This window comes from Papilio xuthus, unplaced genomic scaffold (genome assembly GCF_000836235.2).
Source record: "Papilio xuthus unplaced genomic scaffold, Pxut_1.1 DF827679.1, whole genome shotgun sequence".
Taxonomy (NCBI): Eukaryota; Metazoa; Arthropoda; class Insecta; order Lepidoptera; family Papilionidae; genus Papilio; species Papilio xuthus.
Genome location: NW_013530970.1, coordinates 5,817,041 through 5,842,343, shown reverse-complemented (window position 1 = coordinate 5,842,343; position 25,303 = coordinate 5,817,041). Strand labels below are relative to the sequence as shown.

Here is a 25,303-nt window from a genome sequence, read left to right as displayed (position 1 = left end):
GTCATCTATCAATTTAGAACCCAAATAAACACAATTTAATTTATGCTCGCAATCTTCTAATGGCCGTTAAATAAAGAAAGGATAGGAAGTGAAGCCGAATACTTAGTTTAAACGAATATAACATGTACGACTTTAATAGTAATAATAAAGTACCTGGAATTTATTGGCTAAAGCAACCAATCGATGATTTACAGATAAAGTATGTGGCAAATGTACTTACTTCTATTTAGATTGCATTTAATGCCAATTCTTATACAAAATAAAGTCTTAGACAATGTTCTGAAATGTTATTTCTGTTGTGTTGTATATATTTTATGTTGTGTTGTATGCTATATTTTAAAAAATGGATTATACTTTTATGCTTTTTTTTAAAACTTACAGAATAACTATCAAACCTCAAACTTGTGCAATAAACTTACCAAAATATGAAGAATTCCTGAACATCTCAACAACAGCTGATTTGGAAAAAATTGAGCACGATAAAAATGATGAACATATTTTCAAATGGCAAGAAAAAGTTTTCAGTACATGGGAAATTAATAATTATACTGAAATACATAACTGTGTTACTGAAACTCAATTAGATCATAGCAATACATTAAATTCTATAGAACATAAGCCACAAAAAGTATTTACTTATATACACAAAGATTGTTATTTACCATTACCATTGGATTTTAATAAGACTAAATATCAAGTAGATAATTTCAATCTACTTTCATGTTTTAAGAATTTAAATTTAGGTGGTAAATTTAGTGGATCATTCGGAGGCTCGAGTTCTACTCGTCAATTGTTCCATAGTGAAGATAGTGTGTTAGAAAAATCAAATTGGATTGCTATGTATGTTGTGTATGATGATTCTTCTTATACAGAGTGAGTTTTGTTATAGTATTATTTATATTATTGTCTTTAATGCAGTGTATTTAATAAGCAAATTGTGGTTTTAGTAAACATTTTATGAGGAGGACAGAAAATCATACTAAAAAGGTTTTTTATTATTTAAATTGCCAAACTTTTATTAATTTCATACATTACATATTTTTCTAATTCTTTTTGGACTAGTTATTACCTGCAACTCCGTCCATGCTGAATTAAAAAGAACTTAGTTACTCTATGACTTCTATCAGACCATGTTCTATACCTGACAAATTTCAGCAAAATCCAAGCTGACATTCTGGAGATACCTTCCAACAAAAATAAATCCATTTAAACATTGGCATTTATAATATTAGTATGATGTTAATTAATATATCTGTCTATTTTATTCATTATATTATGCCAGTTATATTCCAGTGTTGATTTTTCCCACTACTGTCCAGTACTGGCATAATGTAAACTAGATTAAGTAATAAACTATGTTATCATTTTCCAGTGACTCCCAGCTTATAATAAAACAAGAATATATCCTCTTGTCTTTGTATTATAATACCATAGACAATTATCTTATAATATCACCAGATGCAAATGATTTGATGCAGAATCCTTATAAAATTCCAACTGAAACTTGCTCGGGGAACTTTGAATATGGAGTTGAAACAATATTTGATGATTTAAAGAGTGATCAGGAGTTGATTAATTTGGTAAGTTTGATTTTCTTATTTAAAATTAAATTATATTACAATCTCTTTTACTACTCATCTCTTTTACTACCTGTTGCCTGACCGTCCACTCGGAATTAAAAAAAACTTATATATAGCCTATGTATTTTTTCATGCTATGTTCTATATCTATACTTCATTTCATCAAGATCTGTTGAGTCATTCCAAAGATACTTTCTTACAAATATCCACCCATCCATTTGCATGTTATTTAGTAAGAAGTATAAGTGGGACAACATGTTTTAGATAGTGAAAACTCACTTTGGAATGGTTCTCTGATATATCAATTTCACATTTCCAGCTCAACAAATTGTACACAAAATGGCAGAAGAAACATGCACAATTGATACAATTTATTCAACCATCACCAGGGAGGGAGAAATTCTATGTTAATATTGAAATTTTATCAGGAACAAACTTTGATATGGATAATATTTATATTGATTATGAAATCAAGGTACAAACACCAATTTTATTTTTACTAGTTAAAACCTCGCAGGATTTACCAAAGATAATAAGATTTTTGTGCAGCAGTTTGCGAAGTTTGTATTTTTGAAATCGATAAATTTTCGAATGTTTACACGATACTAACGCCATCTATGATCTATTGATAAACACCAACCGAGTATTGCTACTTTATTTTCAAAAACTAACAATAGATGGCGCTGGTTAATAAATGCTTTAATTCTAATTTGATTTTTTAAAAAATTCTGTTCTAATTTAACATTGGTTTCAAATTGAGTTTTATTGATATAAAAAATGTTGATTTTCTAAGATTCCAGAAGATATGAAATGCGAAGGTATTCTGAACGGTAGAACTCATGTCAGCAAAGCGACAAACAATGATATGCTTTGGACATATGGGCATATGATCGAATTGGATATTGAAATTCACGAGAAAATAGGTAAGAAATTTTTAAAGCCAAGAAAAAAGATAAATATTTACTTAATGTTTTAAATATGAATAGCGTCGATAACCTTGAACTATAAAATCTAGAAAATTCCTATCTTACTAATATTGTAAATTCGAATGTATAGATGGGATGGATGTTTGTTTGAAGGTATCTCCAGAACGGCTGTATAGATCTTGCTGAAATTTGTCATACATGTAAAACATAGTCTTTTTTTTTTTAATTTGAATTATAAATTAAAAAACAAATATTAAATAATACTCCTTTAACTTTTTCAATATGGCGTCGTATGATGCGGTTTTAACAACTATACGAACTGGAAGAAATATCTCCTGTACAAATATATTTAGAAGCAATATCCACGGACTGGTGGGGTAGACATCGCACTGAGGGGTACTGCTACCTACCTCTAACGTTAATACCCGGCTATTATAAAGAAGTATTGACCTGCTCCAGACCTGAGGAGATGAACAAGGTAGAAGCAAATACCCGGCGATTCTTTGTAGGAGGATGTCATTTGATTAAGGATTTGGAAGTTTTATCAAAACCACAATTACAGGTATCATTCATACTAATATTATAAATATTGAATGTATCTCCAGAACGGCTGAACGGTTTCTGATGAAATTTGGCATACATATAGAACATAACCAGGAAGAAAACATAGTTTTTTTTGACCCCGCACGGACGGCGTCGCGGGCGACAGCTCGTGTATGTTTTAATTATTTTTTTTCTACGCAAGTCAAATTATTCACTTGCCAGTTTTGCTAATTAAAAAAAATAATATTTTAATAGGAAAATCAATATTAAAAAATCTTTTCAGAATGCAAATTTTACATATACAGTAACAGGAAATATACATCTGAGATATAGTATAATCAAACAAGCGAACAGACAAAGTACACAAGTATCAGGTGTGCCAGCGGGTGTGCCCACCAGCTGTGCACTGCTGCAGGGAGCTGAAGCTGTCCTCAGGCAGTACAGCCACGCCACAGCCAGGCTCGCTGCTGCCACCAAACATATTGACTCTGCTCATTGAAACCTGACAATATGTCTATCTCTTTTGTGTGTATGAAGATAGAGAGAGATGTGCGTATCTTCACCATTTATCTTTATAAATGGTAGGCGATTGCTTCGAAATGATTACTTTAGCTTCGTTCCGATTTAAACGCATCTGTTGATGTTATGTGACAGTTAATAGTATCTATATTATTAGTTCGAATTTACACCACCGCTACAAATCGTTGCCATCAGCGCCAAAATGGCGAATTTCAAGAAGGCACATGATACTCCATCATATAGCCAGTCCATTTGTAAAGGTGATCATCACCAATGCTGGCTGCAGCACAAAATGCTATACATATGTGTCAATAAAACGAGTGTATATTTTCAAAACTCTTATTTATTATTTTTTGTAAGATATAATATAGGTGTGAAACACTACTGAGGTAATTGTCAGTTAAACAACAAACTTATTTAAGTTATTAGTAAAAGAGACTGTAATTTTAACCTTTTTCTCCTAAACAGATTAAACGATGAGCTTCTTGTACATTCTTTCTTTGTCCTAACCTAGTATTTAACTTATAATTATTCTTGATTTCTTAGAAATTTGGTATTTTCCAAATGAAAATATAAATTTTTTAATTTACATCTGTCCAATTTTGACAGCGTCTCTGAGTCTCTCAGTGAAATCAGCCAATCGGCGTGCTCGGCGCACTCTGACGTCACGCTCGCGCGCCAATCGGGTCGCGCGGGCGTCAGTCTGCGCCACACGCGCCATCGCGTGCGCACGTCTGTACGCGTCCTCCGCCGCCACTTCCTGACGTAATAACGATGATTCCCACGAGCTAAGTGCGTTTGATATCGCTACACGCTGGAAAAACAAACCACGTCTGTACCTTTAACACATAGAATAATAAAAGTCTAATGAGAGAAGTGTTTCTTCAGAATCGGTTAAGCCTTTTACATCCTACGCTATCTAAACTATCTCGCTCGCAAATAGGGAAAATTGCCTTTAGCTTACTATAGATGTCAGCATGATCGAGTGATAATATTAAATATACCACAGATAAACAAGAAACCTCTTTATTATATAAAAATTGTCATAGCAACGACTTTCGTCAAATTTCACTTAAAAAATAAGTAACTTTTTTAACAAAATTATTTATAACGAATTTGACATGACATCGGACTGTTGGAGCTGGCGCCATCTACATAGAGCATAGTTTTTCCTCATACGGGACATTACATGAGTTTACAGCAATGATTCCCAAACTTATTTTGTCTACTGCCCACTTTAAGAATATTTTCACATATTTAAAAACCACTATAACTTCAAATAAAATTAATTAATTATTGTGACCTTTATATGTATAATAACGGAGAATTCTTAACGAAACTTTTACTATAACCAGCAACTTGAGACCTGTAGCGCCCACATTTGGGCGTTATCGCCTACTTTGGGAAAGGCTGGTTTACAGCAACAATTCAAAGTTTAAATGTTACCTGTGAAGTATCTCTAAGCAAAGCATTCCTTCTTTTATTAGCTTCCTCTTCCCTCTGTAACGCATGTATAAACTGCACGCTGCGCCGGCAGTGCTCGGCCGCGTGTTGCCGCGACCGCCGGTCTGCTGCGAGATACGCGCGGGATTCCTCCTCCAGCGCGTTGTCTATTATTCTGCTCACCTACGACAATCTGCTATCATTAATAACTAAAAAACACAACAAAACTGCCTTTTATGTCAATGTAAGAAAGATTCCGACTATAATATAATAAAAAGCCTTCTAATTCGGTGTTATTTAGCGTCTCAAGGCCTAATCTTACTGTCGTTATAAATGCGAAAGTTTAGATGGATGGATGTTAGAGGGTAAATCCGTAACGGCTCGATAAAATTTAGCATAGTTGTAAAGTATAATCTGGAAGAACACAAAGGTTACTAACCTAGTAAAGTAATAAAAAAAAACCCAACGACTGATATCACCTATCGGCCGTTGTCTATAACATTGACGAATTATTAATACATCGCCATCTTTTATGTCACACAACACTTATCTCACCTTTCTATCATCATGGAAAGCCATCAACTCCTTGGCACGATGATCCTTGTACCGAATGCAGTCAAGAAGTTGTCCTCGCAGCGCGTGCTGGTGCAGACGCCGCCGACCTTGCACCAGCTCGCCCAGACACCGCTCCTGGCGACGTTTCTCCTTAATATATTGTTTGAATTGTTCCGACGTCTGCGCTTCTATCTGAAATGTAAGGGTATATTATGCGAACGATGGGAGTGGAATGTCACTAATCAAGCGCAACGCAAAAGCAGATAGATATTTTTATATATAATTTATATATTATGATGTCATCTATAAGATATCAGAAAATTAACAAATATTTAGTTAGAATGCAAACCATTTCTCTTTCCCGTTTCTCCTCTCGCCACATCTTATGGAACTCATCTGCCAGTCTGTCTCTCTCAGCATTCTCCTCTCTCTTTCTTGCTAAAGCTGCCAACAGACGCCAGTCCCGCTCGGGAATAGAACTTATCATGTTACTGTCTTCATAATCCGCATATGTTATCAAATCTGATACAGCACTTGGACCTAGAAAAAAAACAAAAGCGCCTGTAGAAATTTCGTTATTAAATATTAATTTTTTTTGCTATAGTTTCAATCAGGCGCTACATGAAATACTAGAGAAATAGATATATTTAGGGGCATTGACTCTCTTTTAACATATCAGTAAAAATATAAGAGCAGATAAATAACATATTATTAATTATTTTCACTTAATAATTGACTTACGATAAATTGGTCTGGCTGATTTCCTTCTTGGTGACACAGAACCAGATCGCCTCGGTGATTCCATCACTATTTTATAACAGAAAACCATTGTTAAGATATTTAAAACTATTCTTACACATAAAATACTTATTTTACAATTTCGGACAAGAAATCGTCAAGTATTGTATGTAGTACTGCTTACAAATCCACGTCAACAACAAACTGCGTTGACGTTTGAGTATTGATTAAACGTTTTAGTTGCTGCCTTTTTAGACCAGTGAAAATAAACAAAAGGTAATAAAAAATTCTGTTTTTAACTTAGATATAATTATATCTTTATGTTCCAATTTAATTACTCATATCTATAAACGTGGCATATTTCACCGTTATTATTGAGATTTAAAACGTAACTTATCTTAATTTGTTTGCTTCGAATACGATGAGTAAATTTGAAAGAAACAAGCGCTAATCAAAAACTAAAACCAAAAATTAAATTCGCGCATCGTGTTGGTAAATAAATCCTTCGAAAACACACGATGGCGCAAGAAATCTTTATCAGTCGTTATCACAAAGATAATGTTGCCGCGATATCCAGTCGACACCGCGTCGTGGGCACACGACCACGCCACCCGCCATGGAGAAAGAGAGGAAGTTCATCGCAAAAAGAACAGATGTGCTGAGAAAACTCAACGCAGAAAGTCTCCAGCTCATCGAAAGAGGTCTACTCGGTGACTTACCTGATAAACTCAAACCTCCTCCTTTAGTACCACCCAGAGGACAATCCACAGAACTAGCAATCGCTAAACCATCCGGTCTACTATCATCCTGCTTGCCCGTACCCGATTCGCCAAAACCACAATCGGACGATGACGTCTCACCACTCAAAAAGACATTTAGTTTCAGAGATAAATTCTCTCGAATAAGCTTCTTAAAGAAAGATAAAGAGAAAGCCAAATGGAAAAACGAAGAAGATGAAACTAATCCAAATATACAGAAAGATAAAGAACAGGAATATAAATCGAGTAAGCGGTTTTGGTTCTTTCGGAATAAAGAATTACTGGAGAAGAAGAAACAGCACAAACCTATTTATAAAAGAAGTAAGAGTTTTGAATTTCTTCCTCGAGCAATAGAAGAGGAAACAGAAGACAGTGTAAAGAATACCTTGACTAAAAATCAATCGTATGCATTCGGTAGTAACGATACTATGGCAGATGCCTGGTCTTCTACCGAAAGTCTGGAATATCTTTCTAACGTATACTATGATAATGACGACTCTGTATTCTTGAAAAGTATCAAAGAATTTCCTTCAGAGTCTTCTAATAATAATTCAAGTATATCAAATGCAACTTCAGCGTCTAGCGGACTGGTTGTAAACATTATGAGAGGAAAGTCAATGCAAGATTTATTGGATGAATTCGAGAAAGCTGTGGACATGTTCAGTGAGAATTATATGAGTGATTGTGAACCTTATACGAAGACAAATAAAGAGTTGAGTGTGAAAGAGAAAAGGTTAAGTTCATCGTTAAGCAATTTACCTTCACCTAAAGTGATGGTGACCAAAGTAAATCAGATAAGTGATGATTTCAAAGCGGAGTTATCAAAGTTATTAAGTGTGAAAAGTGTAAGTGGTGCAAGGAATGTGAGACGGGGTTCTGTCACCGATTGGTTCGTTCTAGAAGATAAAAATACCTCTTCTGCTGAACAAAATAAGTACAGAAGAGCGCAGAAGAAGCCTACGCAAAGAGTCAGAAGGATTAGTTCCACTAAATATGTAAGTCTTTTGATTATTGTTTTTTAACGTATCGTAATATCTAGGTTAGTATAAATTAGGCTATCGTAAAAGCAATATAATTTATCTACGTATGTCTAGAACTAAGCGTAATCTTTTTAAATCAATAAATCATCAACTGCGACTATATTTTATTATGAACTTTAGTGATAGCAACTATCTTTTATGAAACATTGCTGGTCACATTTTAAGCGAGCATTTTAAACAGTGTTAGAGCCCGCTTTAACATCTTCGCACGAATTGGCCCGGCTCGCTCGGTGAAATACCACGACAACACAGAAGGCAGGCGTCAAGTGGGAACAATTCCGCGTGCAGTCTGATGAGTGTGGGTCCCGGAGGCCTAATTTAGTCCTCTTTCCTTTCCCCCGCTTTTTCTTATAAGGAATGTGCATCCTCTCCTCCGTCGATTAAAGGTAGGCAACGCATATGCAATTGCGTATGTCTATGGGCAACGGTCGCTTCGCTATTTCAGCGATCTCAGGTGGCCGCTCGCTCGTTTGCCACCTTATGATATAAAAAAAGGAGACTTTATGAATAAAATTAGCTTGCCGTATCAGGCGCATTGACCACTCTGACGAGATGAGATAGTGTGTTTGTGAAGGATTTACATTTGACAGGCAAGGATTAAACCTTGTCTTATATTAGATAGATATTTCCGCTTTATTATCTAAATACAAGCTGAGATTGTCTAACAGCGACTAAATTTAGACGTATTTTGTAATGTAAATTTGTGAATTAAGTTCTAGTCAAAGTTGTCTTGTTCAAGTAATGAAGTAAGACAAGACATTCATTCTCTTTTATTAGAATATGCTGATAACTAATTCGCTATTACCTGTTAAACAATTGTAGGCACGCCTAACATAGCTTATACGTGGTATCTCTTCTTATCAGCTGTGATAAGGTACGAAGCGCCTGCCTGAATGTGGCTATGTTCAAAGCGTACCTGAGATCGTTACGATAACTATTAGTTGACGATACTTGATGTGGTTATATGGTTTTAATTTGTCGTATTGACAATAGTTTGAAATAATAATAATAAAATAAGTAAACTTATAACGGAGACTTACAACTTATAACTGATGTCCAAATGAGAGTGATACCCTGTGTGTTAGATCACGCGGCTAAGAGGTTAAGTTCTTGATTTGTATTATTTTGGTCCTGGGTTGTAAACCCACCATGTACTAGTTTGTTTTTCGATTTACATATGTACACTGACAGTGAAGGAAAACATTGTGATGCAGCCTGCACATATCTAGGAAGGAACTCAAAGGTGTTTGTCAATGCATATTGGGTCAGCATGATCTTACTTCTAACTTAGAGAATGATCGTTGAATATTTTAGTGGACATATAAGACAACAGTTTCGTCGTTTCCTATGGTGTCAATGGCATCTATACATATTAAAAAAATTTAAGTATCTGTATGTATGTATTTACGTAGTCGATTCCGAAAAAACAATTTTGTCTGTATGTGTCTGCAAGACCTTGTTTGTTCCGTATAATCTCAGGACCAGCTGGACTGATTTTGACGGGACTTTGACACGAAGCTAATGCACTAGGACATATAATAAGACTACTTTTTTAAAATGCTGTGCTGACGAAGTCGCGGGCTAACATTAGTAATTTATATATCTATGTCGTGTGACACTTGACACGCTCTTATTACATGATGTTAGTAGCATTGAAGAACATCGATTATGCAGCAATTAGTCGCAATTAATCGTGAATTAGTCGCGGGCCGCGCATCGCCGTGTGGCCAGAGAAAGCGAGCGAGTGCGTGTTAAATTATAAAGCCGTTGTCCGCCCTTGATATTCGACCTAGTACACCTACAGTTGTGATTTGTAGGTTCTTGCGTTCACAACATAAATAGGATGGTATATTTATGTTTACGTGCAATATAATAATGTCAAAAACACTATTTATATTAATTAAAAACCTGACTGAATTTTAACATCAGGGCAAGAATACAAATCGAATCACCTCGATAGGAAGATGGGGATTTGTTTAAGGAAGGAAGAACAGGAAGAGAATATTACCTCTGTCGGTTAAGAGTAGACAAGGCATCAATGGGCAGCGTCGCTACTTCAGCGAATTAAGTGGTCGCCTACTCGTTTGACACCTTATGATAAAAAAAAATTACTCATTTATTAATTTCAGGAGGTAAAAATCATCAAATGTTAATAAAAAATACCGCGTATAAACAAAAGTAATTCGAGATTTAATATAAATCGACCGCTATGAACTATAGAGCGGAAACTTCATACAAAAGTTTATCTTAGAAAGTCTAAACGTCGTCCAAATACGAAGACAACTTTGGACGCACGTGTGTCCGGGATGTACGCACTGCACGTGCATTATTACACTCAGGTTACATCGCACGCGGAAGCTGTAGCGGGTAACGACACAGTATAGTATTTTTAATAAATTTAACTTGAAATTTCGATGCAATGACACTTGTTAAAACATATCTTTTGTTTCTTTTTATTCAAAGAGAATGAAAGGGATGACTCTTTATATAGTTATCCCTATAACCTGTTTCTTGCGAACATTTTAGCGCAATCGTGGGTTTCTGAGACCGAAATCCTCGTTTCAAACATATTGTTATCTCTGTTTTGCCAATGAGAGAGATGATAATATGTTTTATACAGACATTTTGGTCTCAGTAACCAACGATAGACGACTTACCAAAGGTATGTGGAAGATTAGCGCGCGATGGAGAGGTGTGGAAGAGACTAGGGGAGGCCTATGTCGAGGGACAACCTGACACGCAACTGGATAAGTTTGTTTATGTTGTAATATTATATTTATTATTGTCAGTTAATAAAGGCTTTATCTATCTATCTATCGATCTAACCAACGATAACTACTGTAGTATTAGGACGTATATTTTCTACCAAAAGATACAACTTTGGTGAAATTTTCAGACTTGCAGAATGCAGTCTATACATGCTAAATTATAGTTCTTATAACGACAAGAACATGTACCATATTTGATTTTTTTTTAATTATTTGACATATAATTTTAGATGTACAATCACATAAGACATCAATCATTGTACTTTCACTGTCTTCCAATCGATTACAATAGCAGATAAAGTGCAGATTACTTATATCACATTGTCTGACCATAGATAAGTAACTGCTTCGGCAGCTGACGCAGGCGAGGTCGCGGACGAAAGCGCAAGCGTGCCCGTGGCCTCATGATGCGTAGGAGGAACAGAGGGGTTTAGTGGGTTGACCATAGATAAATTTTATTACTTTGTAAGACACAAATTTTATGTTTATTTCAAGTCAATGTTTCACATTCTCTAGTAAAAGATGCGTTAAAACATTTATTAAAATCTGTTCCATAATTTAATACCGATAGCGAAGTAAAATACAATACATAGGTTCACTTTTGGATTAAAATCGCTTAACCGTGTCAGTGTATCATCTATCTAATGACCAGGTAAGCCGATGCGTCGCTCGTGAACTCGTGATTGCGCATTTTAATGAAATAAGTGCATTACTTTATTAATTATCGTTATTAAAAATAAAGAAGCCAACTTATATGAAGTAAACAATGTTATGAACTATCCAATGTTCAGGTAACAAGGATTGGTGATACAATAATCAGTTGAAAAACGCAAATATTTGCTTATCTTTGGTAAACTAATATTAAAAAAATTGAAGTGTCTGTATGTATTTTGTACACAATTATATATTTGTGTAGCTGATAATTAAAAAAAATATATATTTTTTTAATTTTGTGTCTGTCTATCAGTCCGTCCGCAAGGTCACGTCTCTGGAAAGTGTAGGATACTTATTTTTTTAATTGTACGTTGATGAAATCGAAATCAAAAATTAAAACATACTTATACTGTTCAAAATGAAAGCAACACGCTCTTCGAATAAATGTTTATTATAGAGTTATTATTCTAACTTAACAAAACATATATACAACACACTACGATTTAACAAATATAAGTAAATTAAGACAACACTATACTCTGCTCATTGTTACAACTCGCTCTTTTTTACACTGAAAAATAACAAAAAACACTCGATAAAATAAAAAAATAAAATATCACGGCGCCACTATGTGCCAGTAACTTTTTACTTTTTTAGTGGCGCCCTCTGACGTAATATAATCGAATTACGCTTAGACATCTACGGTCGTTCTTTAAATGGTTACCTAAGCAATCCTTCAGTGTAGATTTTAGTAAAAAACTCTGAGTACCGCAATAATTATTAGAGTTCGAGTATTTAAAAGTTTATACATTCTTTTAACGAACGTTTTTGTAAGAATGTTGGCAGATGTTGCATTCCATTGAATGTCAATATAACGGTCCGTTTGGCTCAGTTTGAATGTAAACATGTTTTCGGATATTACAGGCATTTTTGTAATAAACAAACTCGAACATATTTTTTATTATTTTAACGTTGAAATAAGTATTAAGTATTACAGGTTAATTAAGAGGCATAAATCAAAATGTCATTGTTGTGGCTACCATATTTCAAAGAACGATATTTTCAAAATATTGCAAATTATATTAAGAAACCGAATGAACAATCTTATCGTACTAATATAACCTTAATAATCTTACTTCTTACTAATATTATAAATGCGAATGTTTAGATGTATAAATGGATGTTGGCTAGAAGATATTTCCAGAACGGCTGTATGAATTACGCTGAAATCTATATATATAAAAGAAAGTCGTGTTAGTTACACTATTTATAACTCAAGAACGCCTTTACCGATATGGTTGAAAATTGGTGAGGAGGTAGCTTAGAGACAGGAGACGGACATAGGATAATATTTATTCATTTTTTAAATTTTTTTTTCGAATTTATGCCTTGAAGAACTGATTTTTATTTAACTTACTAATATTATAAATGGGAATGTTTAGATGGATGAGATGAGGAAGGATGGATGGGTGGTACACTAATTAAGTTTTTTTATATATCCACGCGGACGGAGTCGCGGGCGACAGCTAATTTGGCATAGAAGTAGAACATAGTCTGGAAGAACACATAGACTACTAATAAAATTTTTATTTAATTACGCGCGGAAGTATCGTGCGTCAGGTCAGGTATTAGGTAATAACATTTCAAAGTGATATCGTCGTTTTTTTGCCCAACGATAAGCAGCTTGTTTTCTATTTCGATGACAAATACTTGTAAGTTTTCAGTTACCTTGACTTTCACACGAATCATAGAATAATTATTATGTAATTTGCATATATAATGTTACGTTTATAACTCTAGGTAAATAGATTTAAATCTATTATGTTATAATCAAATGTTTGTTTTAATAATAAAAAAGCTTTGAAAAGGTTGAGTTTATGTTTAAGTTGATTATCGATAAAACACGAATAAAATGACATTTTCTAAAAATGATTCCTAGCTAGATCGATTTATCGCCCCCGAAACCCCCTATATACTAAATTTTATGAAAATCGTTGGAGCCGATTCCGAGATGGATGAGATATATAATAGAAGAATTGCTCATTTAAAGATATAAGATAATTTCATAAAAATAAAAATGACTAAATAACGTATACAATTTCAAAACATATAATTTTGGTTTTTTTCTTTTGTTCTCAGTTAAAAAACTAAAAAAGGCTAGTATCCACAGAGATGACTGGCCTATTGGCACCTTATCAATGACAGCCAATACTGATAGTCTTAAATAACATAAATTAGATGAATGGATAGATGTTTGTTTGTTTAGACATTTATTAATTACAATCCTTTGGCGCCAATGGCGCGCTTACATAGCCAAATGTCAGAATGATTAGTGAGGGGACATAGACATCGACATTTTAGTAAGGCTAGTGTTGTGTCAGTACACCGGCACAGTGTCGAATTTTCTTGATAACAGTTTGAAGGAATATCCAAAACGGTTGTACAGATGTCGATGAAATTTAACACACATATGCAACATAATCTGGAAGAACACATAGGCTACTAACTATTTTTTTTAACTCCGCGTGGACGGTGTCGCGGGCGACCGCTAGGTGCAATATTAATGTCTCTATATCCCTTGGTATATGAGCATAATTTATTCTAGAAGCTTCTAGAACTCAGTATAACAGGACTGGTACAAGGGAATCTCTACAAGTGACCGCTATGGTTTCTTTAATTGGTATTATTCGTAATAGGACACAAACGTCACGGCTGGACGTCGACCAGACGGCATTGCGCCAACCATGTTATACCAATACGTATATAAATTTTATTCCTACACTAATTACAAATAAAGGATAGAATTTTGTATCTGTCTTGTCATGTTTTTTTCTTTTATACCGTTCGGTATGTTTTTATAGCTTTTACATGTTTTCTGACAGAACTATCACAACAGCAACGTCTCATTTATAAAAGCGTGGCGTCATTTGATAGTGTCGTAGTGTCATAAGGATCTAGTCAGTGCTAGACGAAGTAAGATCTGTGAATATATCAAAAGTGATATATCAATAACTTGAGTAAATAGAATTATATAAGCTTACATAATTCGTTTAATTGAATTATAGTACGTTGTCTTATTTTTAAGTAATAAATGTACTGACTGAAGGTTGTTACAATAGAAACGTAGTGAAAAAAAACCTATGTGATACTGGCATGTATAAATTGCAGATACTATAGAGTTAGTAAAAAAGAATTGTCGATGGTTCTCATAGATTATAAAGGGTTCCGTATAGTTTATCAGAATTAAATTCCGAACGATTTTTTACTTACCTTTACAAACACATGGTTGGTCTTAACATTTTCGGCGCCCTGGGCGAGATGTTTGCAGCGCCTCCCATATTTACTGTATCGGGAGAAATTTCCCAAAGATTGGTTACCGTGGAGAGCTCCACGGGCGCCTTTTATCCGACTCGGGCGCCAGATTTGCCCCCTTGTGCCCGGCGCCCTGAGCAGTCGCCCCACCTCGCCCTATCCTAGCTCCGCTACTGTCCATTACAGTCACCTATTTGAAATTTTAATTTTTCTACATATGTTGATAGAAACAAATTATTCTGTCGAGGGATCCCTAACTCGTAATCCGATGCCCTGGGACTTAGTACCCGCATGTCAGGTTACTATACCTCAAGCGTCCGCCATTTTTTGTCCTCCCCCTTACATCATGCACGACAAACTGACCTTTATAATATTCCCCTTTTGATGACTATAAGGTTCATTATTCCTTATTCATCTAATATTAAAAATTCTTATGGGAATTGTCAACTTTGTTCTCATATGTGGCCTTTAAGACTATTTTTGCTTGACAAATTTGATCGTTAATAGTTCAACGGAAGTATCGAATATCTAGTTTTATGTAATCTGATTCATTAAAAATATTAATCGATACGGTTTTAACGGATTAAACAGATGTCACTGTGTTAAAACAAAGTCGTATCAAAACATGATAAACTCAAATTAAGATTAATAAGACCAATTTTCCACTTAGCGGTTTGTTGCATGGCCTTTGCTCCTAGTTCGGTTTTAACCTCTGTACAAATTCGCTGCAGTCTACTCAGTGGAAATAAGATTGAAGCTAGTTAAAAATAAATACATGATTAAAAACTAAGTTAAAAAATAAAGAAAGTAGGAAGTAAATATTCATCTCTGACGATTTAATAATGAGGGTGACAGCGCGTCCAATATGGCGGCTGTTACCCGCCATTTCTCAGCGACTGTACCAGGCAATCATAAACGTATTAGCGCATTCCTGAGGTGTCGCAACACAACCATTACACCCTGCTCAGTTGAAGTTATGCAACTAAGTTTATTGATCATCTCATATCGCGAAACACTCTCTATTTTACTAATGTTTAGATGGATGGATAATTGTTTCAAAGTATCGCCAAAACGGCTGCATGGATCTCGCTGATATTTGGCTAAAATGTAGAATATAGTCTGGAAGAACACATATGCTACTAAGTTTTTTTAATTCCGCGCGGAAGGAGTCGCCGGCGACAGATTATAAAAGTTATAAATATGATGCAATTTCCAACCTAGAAATGTTGTCACCATAGACTAACTGCATAGAATTCTACGCTCACTTTTTTTCATTAAATCTGTCGTTGGATTGTAATTAATTATCTGTCTATAAATACTTAGTTTGTCTACAATTTATGACTGATAATTAGCTCGACATTGAATTTCGACACATTTCGGCTCAGCTGATCTACTTTACCACCACCATTTTGTATTTCATATGGCAGTAAATGGTTATTTATTATGTACTAGCTGTCGCCCGCGACTCCGTCCGCGCGGTGTTAGAATAGTAAACTTAACTTATCAAGTAGCCTATGTGTTCTTCTGGATATATGCCAAATTTCACCGAGAACCATTCTGTCGTGCTGAAGATACCTACAAACATCCATCGAAACATTCGCATTTATATTATAATATTAGTAAAATTTATTTTGATTAACAGAAGCTAAAAGGAAAGAACTACGTCTAACTTAAGTCTGTTTTAAGACATGGCGTGGTATAAATATATTAAAATGTGGTGATTCTAAACATATTATTTAAATAATATTATATGTTATTCGAGATGATAAATTTGATTACCTTATATCTTATCAAGAGTTACATCTGATTACAGCCATCTCACATCTGCTATGTACAGATGTGCACAAAAATTGATAAAAAATTGATGAAAATATTTATGTAAAATACTTTGATTGTATTTTGTTTTTGAAATTACTTCCAGCCCTTTTCCCTACGACGGTCGGCGCAGTTTCTATATGTCTCTTCCGTACATTTTTTAACAGTGGTAGAGCCCGCTTTAACATCTTCGCACGAATTGTCCCGGCTCGTCCGGTGAAATACCACGACCACACAGAAGACACGCCTCAAGTGGAAGCTATTCTGCGTGCAGTCTGATGACTGTGCGTCCCGGAGGCCTAATTTAGTCCTCTTTCCCTTCCCATCCTTTTCTTTATAAGGAAAGGATGGGAAGTGGAAGTGGACTTTCCGGATGAGAGGATGCATGGGAAGGTAAGATATTTTCTTTGTGTGCATCCTCTCCTCCGTCGATTAAAGGAAGGCAACGCATATGCAATTACATATGTCTATGGGCAACGGTCACTTCGCTATTTCAGCGATTTCAGGTGGCCGCTCGCTCGTTTGCCACCTTATATTATATTATAAAAAAATACATATCCTCTTTCGTACAATAAAATCCGTCCATATTTTCTTCACACTTTCTCTACTCTTGCAGCGATTCAAATCCATTGGTTGGTTTTCTGATTTGATCGTGTAATTTTAACAGCGTAGTTATAAAATAAAATCACTGTGTTTGTATGTCCGATAAAAGAATAGCCATGGAGGAAATTATGCAATTCCTGTGAACTAGTACATTCAAGTGCTCTCAATATTTTAAAGAATCAAGAAGGCATTGTTAATTTTTGTAGTGTGCGAATATTAAGTAAAAACAATTTTAATTATAATTCACGTCACTGTTGTGTAATTACTTTTCAAATTATATTTACGATCATTTTGTAATTAAAAAGATTGACGTAATATCGTGTTGTATAATGTTTGGGCTCGTGCGCCCGTATTTATCCTCCCGGCGAAAGTGACCGGAAACGCCGCGAGATGGCGTTGAATAATAACGACACATTAATTTTACGAATGCGTTATGTTTATTAGTCTCTATTGTTTATATTGAAATGGAAAGTGTGTCAAATTTGGAAGTACTAAATTATTTATGGAATAGTTAATATTCCTTCAAACTATTGTCATGGATAGAATTTTCTATGGATACGAATTTCGAAGCTATGGCATAACTAGCTGTCGCCTACGACTCCGTCAGAGCGGAATTAAAAAAAAATAGTAGCCTATGTTTTCTGCCAGACTCCGTTCTACATCTATGCCAAATGTCAGCGAGATCTGTTGAGCCTTTTGGCAAAACCTACAATCAAACATCTATCCATGCATCCAAACATTCGTATTTATAATATTAGTAAAGATTAGTAATAAATCGGAGATTGGAATCCGTAGTTTGACTATTATCACGAACAATTTCAAAGCAAAAGAAACAAAACTGTTGATGGTTTAGGCGCGAATTGAACAATGACATTTTCAATTCACGAAAATCATCATCGTAAAGCTGCAAATGTCAGCAAATTTCTTGTCTTGTTACCAAAATTACTATTCAGATTTCACCACATTGTCATCAAGGAAATAGTTAATAAACATAATATTATTTTTATGACGTACTTTAGTTTCTGCTGGGTCAGTTTTTTTTGTTGAAAAATTCACGTAACGGATTTAGAAATGCGGGTCTGTGGTTTTCACGAATCATCGCGGCTGTCATGTTTTGTTTATCAAATTTTCTTTTTTTTTTACTGTTATGGGAGAAATCGTATAAAGCTTATTCATAGTTTCACCTAATTAATGTTACATTTATAGACAATTTTGATATTTTACCGGTTGGAAATAAATATTTTCCTGTTCATAATATTTATTTTACTTCTTACTAATATTATAAATGCGAATGTTTAGATGGATAGATGTTTTTTTGAAAGTATCTCGAACAGCTGTACGTATTCCGAAGAAATTCGGTCTAGAACATAGGCTACTAATTAAGTTTTTATTTAAGTGTACGTAGCAAGTCGTGGGCGACATCTAGTTTGACATAAATGTAGAATATACTAATTAGGTTATTCTTTACACCGCGCGGACGGAGTCGCGAGCGACAGCAAATTTCGTACATATATTTTGGTAGGGAAAACAGATAATATTTTTTCCAATATAACTTTTAAACCGTTATCGTTTTGAGAATTATTGTTTAAATTGTTAGAAAGAAAATCCGACATGCCGATGTACTGGCGCAACACTAGCCTTGCTGAAAAGTCGACGTTTATGTCCCCTCAGTAATCATTCTGACACTTGACTTTGTTACGAAAGCACGTCATTCGCGCCACAGGATTCTAACTAAAAATGTCTCTTCTTTTATATATAATAGTATATAGGGGGTTTCGGGGGCGATAAATCGATCTAGCTAGAAATCATTTTTAGAAAATGTAATTTTATTCGTGTTTTATCGATAAATCAATTTAAACATAAACTTAACTTTTTCTATCGGTAAGATCGAAAAATATTATTCATATTTCATCATTTTATTAGTAATTCGTACTTAAATATAACTTCCAAAAAACACAATTAAAAAAAAATCCCGAGCAAAGGTCAGTCATCCAGGTACTAATTAATAAAATATAGTAACAAATTAGTATGAACAAACAGAGCGTGACTTAGAAACGTGGAAGTATAGAATTATACTAATAATATCAATAAATTGTATAGCAAGGATTCTTAACGGATATCGGATTACGGATATATTCGTTCATGTATCAATTTACATAACACACAAATAATTAATAAACATGATTTCGATCTTTTTAATGTAAAAAAAAACTATTTAAACTTTCGTGAGACATTTTAGTAAACTGATATAAAAACGGCTAAACACTGACGTATATTCGTCCGGTGGTGGCACCGACTAGTTTCGAGCCCATCGGGGGCCCTTCATCGGGTTGAGTGATACTGGTATTATTTCGCGGACGCGGCCCGTCGGTGCTGCCACCGGACGATTAGGTAAAGAGAAACTTCGTGATGCTGCACATATCTACGAAGAAATTTAAAGATATCTGAAATCAAACCGCACTGTGCCAGCGTGGGTGACTATGACCTAGTCACTAACTTAGGGTAAGCTTCAAGCCCCTAAGTGGGCATAAATTCAGTTAACCTCAAATCTTTACTTGAGGTTAAAAACCATCGTTAACTTGTAAAATAAAAGGGCTCTTAGCCCGACCTGTGAACATTGAAAGAGCCATTGTGCCAACAACTAGTAAAAGTGGAACTGTTCTCATTTCTCCATTGTTTGCGTAACGGCCAGGAAACGAGACGCAAACGTCTCTCGAGGCACGAAACATCGCGCCATACCGCGCTGTGTGCACTCGCAAAACTCGCAATTGCGACAAAGACTATGCAAGAATATTCTTCGAAATTATACACAGGTCTTTTATTATAAAAATAAATATTCGTGAAAACGCAATAAAATATATTCATACTGAGTCTTTTAATAAAGAAAGTTGAAGCAACGAGTTCAAGGATAGAGCATAGTTTAATTAATGTCAATTTTTTTTTTAATTAAACGTCAAAAAACCGCAAATAGAGCATCGGTAGAGTATTGCCGAAGCAGCAGCTATCGCAAAAGAACAACGAACTAATAAAAGATATATTTCTGATCAAACATTTATTTTGTGATAATATCATAGATTCTATGTTCTGCTGAATATTATTACGTTATATACTATGCTCTCCTATATACTATAAATTATTCAACGCGTCTTTTTTCCGACTGTTGCAGATGTAAGAACCGCTTGCCAACAGGTAAAGCGAATGCGGTGTAACGGGGAAAAAATAGCGTATTTTACAATTAAAACTCATCGGTCCATACTAATCAGGAGCTACCGTTAATTAGATTATAATTAAAAGCAATACCTATCTTCGTATTCATAATCTGTGACCTCGGGCAGCTGCAGTAATACGTCGGACCGCCAGTCGCGCTCCAGCTATGGATGTGAAAGGACGTTCGGTACACAATACGTCCGCGAAGCAATTGTTTACGTGAACGATTTCCTCTGCTATTGTTGCATTGTTGGTGTGTGACGATAAATGTCCGATACGGATTAGTGTTTTGTGTGTGAAATGGCGAATCTAACGCTAAGGTACCTGGATGAGTTGTCCTATGTCCTGAATAGTAGGAGACATCTCGCCTCTCAGGCCAAGGCATCTTCTGTAGGTGATCTCTTAAATGCAGAAGAAGACAGGTTCTCACCGGTGAGTTGAATACATTATTTATAATATACGGTTAATTTTGATTTTATTTACGATTCTGACAGAATGAAGTGACGTGTAATAAAACTGTGAAATGATTTAAGCGCAGACAATAGCAGGTCGAAGGCATACGACCTTTTTAGTCATTGTTTTGTCTTGCTAAACAACCGGTGCATGCGATCGTTTCCACTGTTAAAACATCTGTCCGAAAACATATTATTATGACAGTTTTTTTTAAGAGAAAGAAGATATGGGTCTATTTTTTTTACAATTGTGTCTCCAACGATTTTATTCTATAGCCTAGTTCTATATCTAGAATTTACTAAGCGTAGTTAACCGTGGGTTTCTGTGATCAATATCTCGGTATAAAACATATCGACATCTCTGTCACTACCTTTGTAAAAACAGAGATAACAATGGGTTTTAAGCTGGGATTATGGTCTCGTAAACCCACGATAAGCAAATCAATAATTTATGTTAACTTAAACTAGTGTCGCAATATATGTGTAGTTAATCTTGTAGAATATTTCGTCTACATGTGTCAGGAAAGTAGCGCCGAATTTTTACCGATTTTTGTCCACAGAGTTGTAGATTTTGAAGGCATTTGATGGTCAAAGATCGGCCAACCACGATACTATGGAGAAGACAGGGTTATATGAGATTTGATCCTTTAAAAATCCTGTCCTGATACCTGCGTGTCTGTGTGACCAGTCTTTGCAACCTTCATACTAAATTACGGTCACTTGGAAACGTTTCAAAATAACTTCGGTTCAATGTTATTAACCTCTTTTGAAGTATTTTTTGTCTCTTTTAGTCTATTCCATTTGTACATTTTATCAAATAAATAAAAAAAGTATAGTGTACTAGAAAAAATATACGGAACTATGTTTACTAGATGTGACATTTAGTGCGACAAGCGTATCTGTGCCGCGGTCGGTAATAGCATAGACAAAGAAAATGACATAGAAAAAAATAAGCTACAACACGACGAAAATCTTGTGACACTTAATAAACTAGAAACTACAGATTTTGTGTGACTTTTTTTGGCTACATCTTATATTTACTGTCTACTTTAATCATACTAATATTATAAATTCGAATCTTTAAATGGATAGATGTTTGTTAGAAGGTATCTCCAGAACGGCTGCATGGATCTCGCTGAAATTTGATATAGAGGTAGAGCATAGTGTGGAAGAACACATAGGCTACTTATCAAGATTTTTATCTGCGCGGACGGAGTCGCAGGCGACAGCTAGTACTTATTAATTATTGATTAATTAAGTTTAACATTTGTGGTATTCCAATGTCCATCTTGTATCGACATTATCGTAATTCCTGGCATTGATAGCGTTTTGCGGCTCAATTGAATACGTAGGATGCCAGACTTTGGCGAAAGTAATATTGAATTGCACGTATTTCTGTCGCCGTTGAACTGGGAACATCGGTAGATTATAAACTGACTGGAGATCGAATGAGACTGTAAGATTAATTCCACATCTATTGAAACTTACAAATTACACTGATATAAAGAAGCTAGATAGGACACAAAGTTGAAAATCGTGAAACTAATTTTATGAACGATAGATACGAATGAATGAATGAAAACTCTTCATTCATTCGTAACGTGTCAATGGATGCGACACAAAATAACCTCTATATTTAGGCACATTACTGAGCAGTAACAAACATAATTGTACAAGCCCCCATGTGAATTCGCTTTTGGTAAGGAAATATAACAAAAATCGCTCTGAAACGAATTCATTTGAATAGTTTTGTTTGAATCATATTGTCCTTAGCGTGTGTGCGTGCGTGTGCGTGCACGTGTATGTGTGTGTGTGTGGAGAGAATATTTTTTCTACAATTCAGTGCACAAATACTGAATTGAATATAGCAACAGGCAACAACAACAGCAACGTCACGCTACAGCGAGCGGAGACCTCGCTCTGCTAAAAGATAAGCTGAATGCGTTACGTTTTTACATTTTTAAATTACTAGCTGGCAGTAACGATTTTGTCCGTGCAGATTAAAAAAAAAATTTGCTATGCGCTTATAATATTAGAATCATATTAATAAGCATTTGGCATAATATTGTTGTGCTTTTGCCTTTTTGTTTAGCATTTTATTTACGCTGAGTTACACGACGGGAAAGTTAATTAAAGTTATTGTTTTTTATTTACTTTTTTTGTTGCAACTGGCCTGTATCATTTTTTACTATACAATGTTTTTTTGTTCAAAAGTAGGTCCTAAAACTAAAGTTTTGTTCGCTTTTATATGACAAAACATTTGTATTACGTCTGTTTTTCTCGGCATGTGTATATATAAATATATTTTTCAAAGGCTTGAGTGAAATAGACGCAAATATTTTTTTAATCGTAAGAATATTGTAACATTTAAAACCTTCACGGACCAACTCTTTACTGAAAAAAAAAGTGATAGCATACATAAAACATTACTATAAAATATGAGTGAGTTTATTATGTAACCAAAGATCAAAATTGTTTTTATACGAATATGTTCTATAACTCAAAATACGAAACACCGAAAAATCAACTCTTTCACTTAGAAATAGAGTAACAATTTGCTTGAAGTTTTGACATACTAAGGTTCAGAATGTGATATCGTGAATATTATATTAAATTTCTGGATTTTCTCTGTATGTCTCTCAGTCTGTATTAGACAAGGCTTAGGTATAGACTTCATCTTGAAAATATCTCTTATTATACTTTCTTTCATGTTTAAAAATCAGGTAGCCATTTTTATAAAAAAAAAACGTTTATTTTTTTTAATTTACATATTATACGTTCAAATGAGAATATTCAAACTAATTAAAAACGAATAAAATAATATTAAAACGAATGCCAAAAATTTAATATTATTTATTAAAAAATATCAAATACTTGGATTGGAAAAAATCTTTTTTAACATTAGTAGAGCCCGCTTTAACATCTTCGCACGAATTGTTCCGGCTCACCCGGTGAAATACCACGACCACACAGAAGACTGGCTTTAAGTGGAAGCAATTCCGAGTACAGTCTGATGAGTGTGCGTCCCGGAGGCCTAATTTAGTCCTCTTTCCCTCCCCACCCTTTTTCTTATAAGGATGGAAGTGGACTGTCCGGATGAGAGGATCCATGGGAAGGGAAAATATTATCTTTCTCTGCATCTTCTTCTCCGTCCATTAAGGTAGGCAACGCATATTGTCTATGGGCAACGGTCACTTCGCTATTTCAGCGATTTCAGGTGGCCGCTCGCTCGTTTGCCATCTTATGATATAAAAAAAGGTAAAGAATGTTTAGACGTATAGATGGATGTTCATTAAAAGGTATTATATCTTAAAGGCAAAACGGCTCAACGGAGGTCGATGCAATTTGGCATAGATGTAGAGCATAGTTTCAAAGAAGACGGCCTACTAATTAAGTTTTTTTTTAATACAGCCAGCTTGTACATAATAAAGGTTATGACTTATTATTGTTATTTACTATCAGTAAGTAACATTTCCGTAATTTAACGAGACATTACGTAATAATACAACCATTATCTAAGTGGAGCGCGTAAAAAATTGTAATTCTGAGAGGTGACATAAAAGACTCCATGGCGTAATACAATGGATGTCGCGGAAGAAATGTAGAATCAGTCGTAACACAAAACGTCTAGCCCTATTACAAAACAGTCATGGTGAACAGGAAATGTAAAACATCTAACTAGGGTAGGCATTTCATCATATTACGATGTAACCAAATTTAAAAAAAAATACTACGACACAAATTTTGATAAGTATTTTAGTAGTTTGGGTCCTTTAATAGAGAAGTTTGACAATCTTCATTAGTTCTATATTCATCATGTATAATGTATGTCTCTACCCGTGGGCTTTTGACATCAAAATCCGTGTTTAAAATTGTTATCTAATTTTGTCAAAGATGAAAGACAATGATGACGGTATATTTTATACAGAGACTTTGGTGTCAGAAACCCACGGTAAAATGTGAATTCGTTGCATCAAAAATATGCCTGTCCTCTCTCTTTTACTAAGCGATCATTCCCTGATCACGTGACTCTCGATGGAGGGGAGTGATTTCGAAAAAATCGAAACGAAATATCACGAGAAAGGAGAGAGCTATCTTTAGTACCAAAGACCAACTAAATACAACTAATTAGTTAAATAGTTAATAGGGTTCATTGTAACTTATATTATAAATCCATGTCATGTCGTGACATGCAAAGTAGCACGATTTGGTGACAAAACATTATCTGACACAATTGTAGAGTCACGACAATGTTGCGTAATATGTGACGTCATTATTAATGGTCGTATTGATTTTTATAGTACAAAGTAAGACATATTTTCTTTCTTGGCCATAAACTTGAACCGTTGAGCTGCGATTCAACAAGATAATTGGCAGCTCACTCATAGCA

General features: G+C 34.7%; 3 protein-coding genes across 7 annotated transcripts in view; 2 read left to right on the top strand and 1 right to left on the bottom strand.

The window, feature by feature from the left end:
* Nucleotides 1-28: 28 nt before the first annotated feature.
* Nucleotides 29-4,252, top strand: LOC106117786 (Meckel syndrome type 1 protein). 2 transcript variants are annotated; one of them, XR_001227898.1, is made up of 8 exons: nucleotides 29-199; nucleotides 382-873; nucleotides 1,373-1,580; nucleotides 1,900-2,055; nucleotides 2,374-2,503; nucleotides 2,833-3,068; nucleotides 3,333-3,598; nucleotides 4,178-4,252. XR_001227898.1 is itself a non-coding variant. In XM_013312221.1 (7 exons), the coding sequence occupies exons 1-7, from the start codon at nucleotides 123-125 to the stop codon at nucleotides 3,546-3,548; spliced, it is 1,515 nt and encodes a 504-aa protein (XP_013167675.1). In that variant the 5' UTR covers nucleotides 29-122; the 3' UTR covers nucleotides 3,549-3,882. The 2 variants fall into 2 exon arrangements, 1 of the variants encoding a protein (XP_013167675.1); XM_013312221.1 differs by lacking the exon at nucleotides 4,178-4,252 and having other exon boundaries at nucleotides 3,333-3,882.
* LOC106117787 (uncharacterized) lies at nucleotides 3,967-20,962 on the bottom strand. Of its 4 annotated transcripts, XM_013312224.1 has the most exons (7): nucleotides 20,786-20,962; nucleotides 20,555-20,625; nucleotides 6,308-6,373; nucleotides 5,916-6,106; nucleotides 5,567-5,758; nucleotides 5,015-5,194; nucleotides 3,969-4,382 (listed from the first exon to the last, which is right to left on the bottom strand). In XM_013312224.1, the coding sequence occupies exons 2-7, from the start codon at nucleotides 20,568-20,570 to the stop codon at nucleotides 4,155-4,157; spliced, it is 873 nt and encodes a 290-aa protein (XP_013167678.1). In that variant the 5' UTR covers nucleotides 20,571-20,625; nucleotides 20,786-20,962; the 3' UTR covers nucleotides 3,969-4,154. The 4 variants fall into 4 exon arrangements, with proteins under 4 accessions (XP_013167679.1, XP_013167678.1, XP_013167677.1 ...); XM_013312225.1 differs by lacking the exon at nucleotides 20,555-20,625 and having other exon boundaries at nucleotides 3,967-4,382; nucleotides 5,567-5,701; XM_013312223.1 differs by lacking the exons at nucleotides 20,555-20,625; nucleotides 20,786-20,962 and adding an exon at nucleotides 10,111-10,143.
* Nucleotides 6,895-25,303, top strand: part of LOC106117785 (uncharacterized) — an 81,505-nt gene continuing 63,096 nt past the window's right edge. The window contains exon 1 of the mRNA XM_013312219.1: nucleotides 6,895-8,057. Coding sequence (XP_013167673.1) covers nucleotides 6,921-8,057 — 1,137 coding nt within the window. The 5' untranslated portion in view covers nucleotides 6,895-6,920. The remainder of the gene's footprint in view (nucleotides 8,058-25,303) is intronic.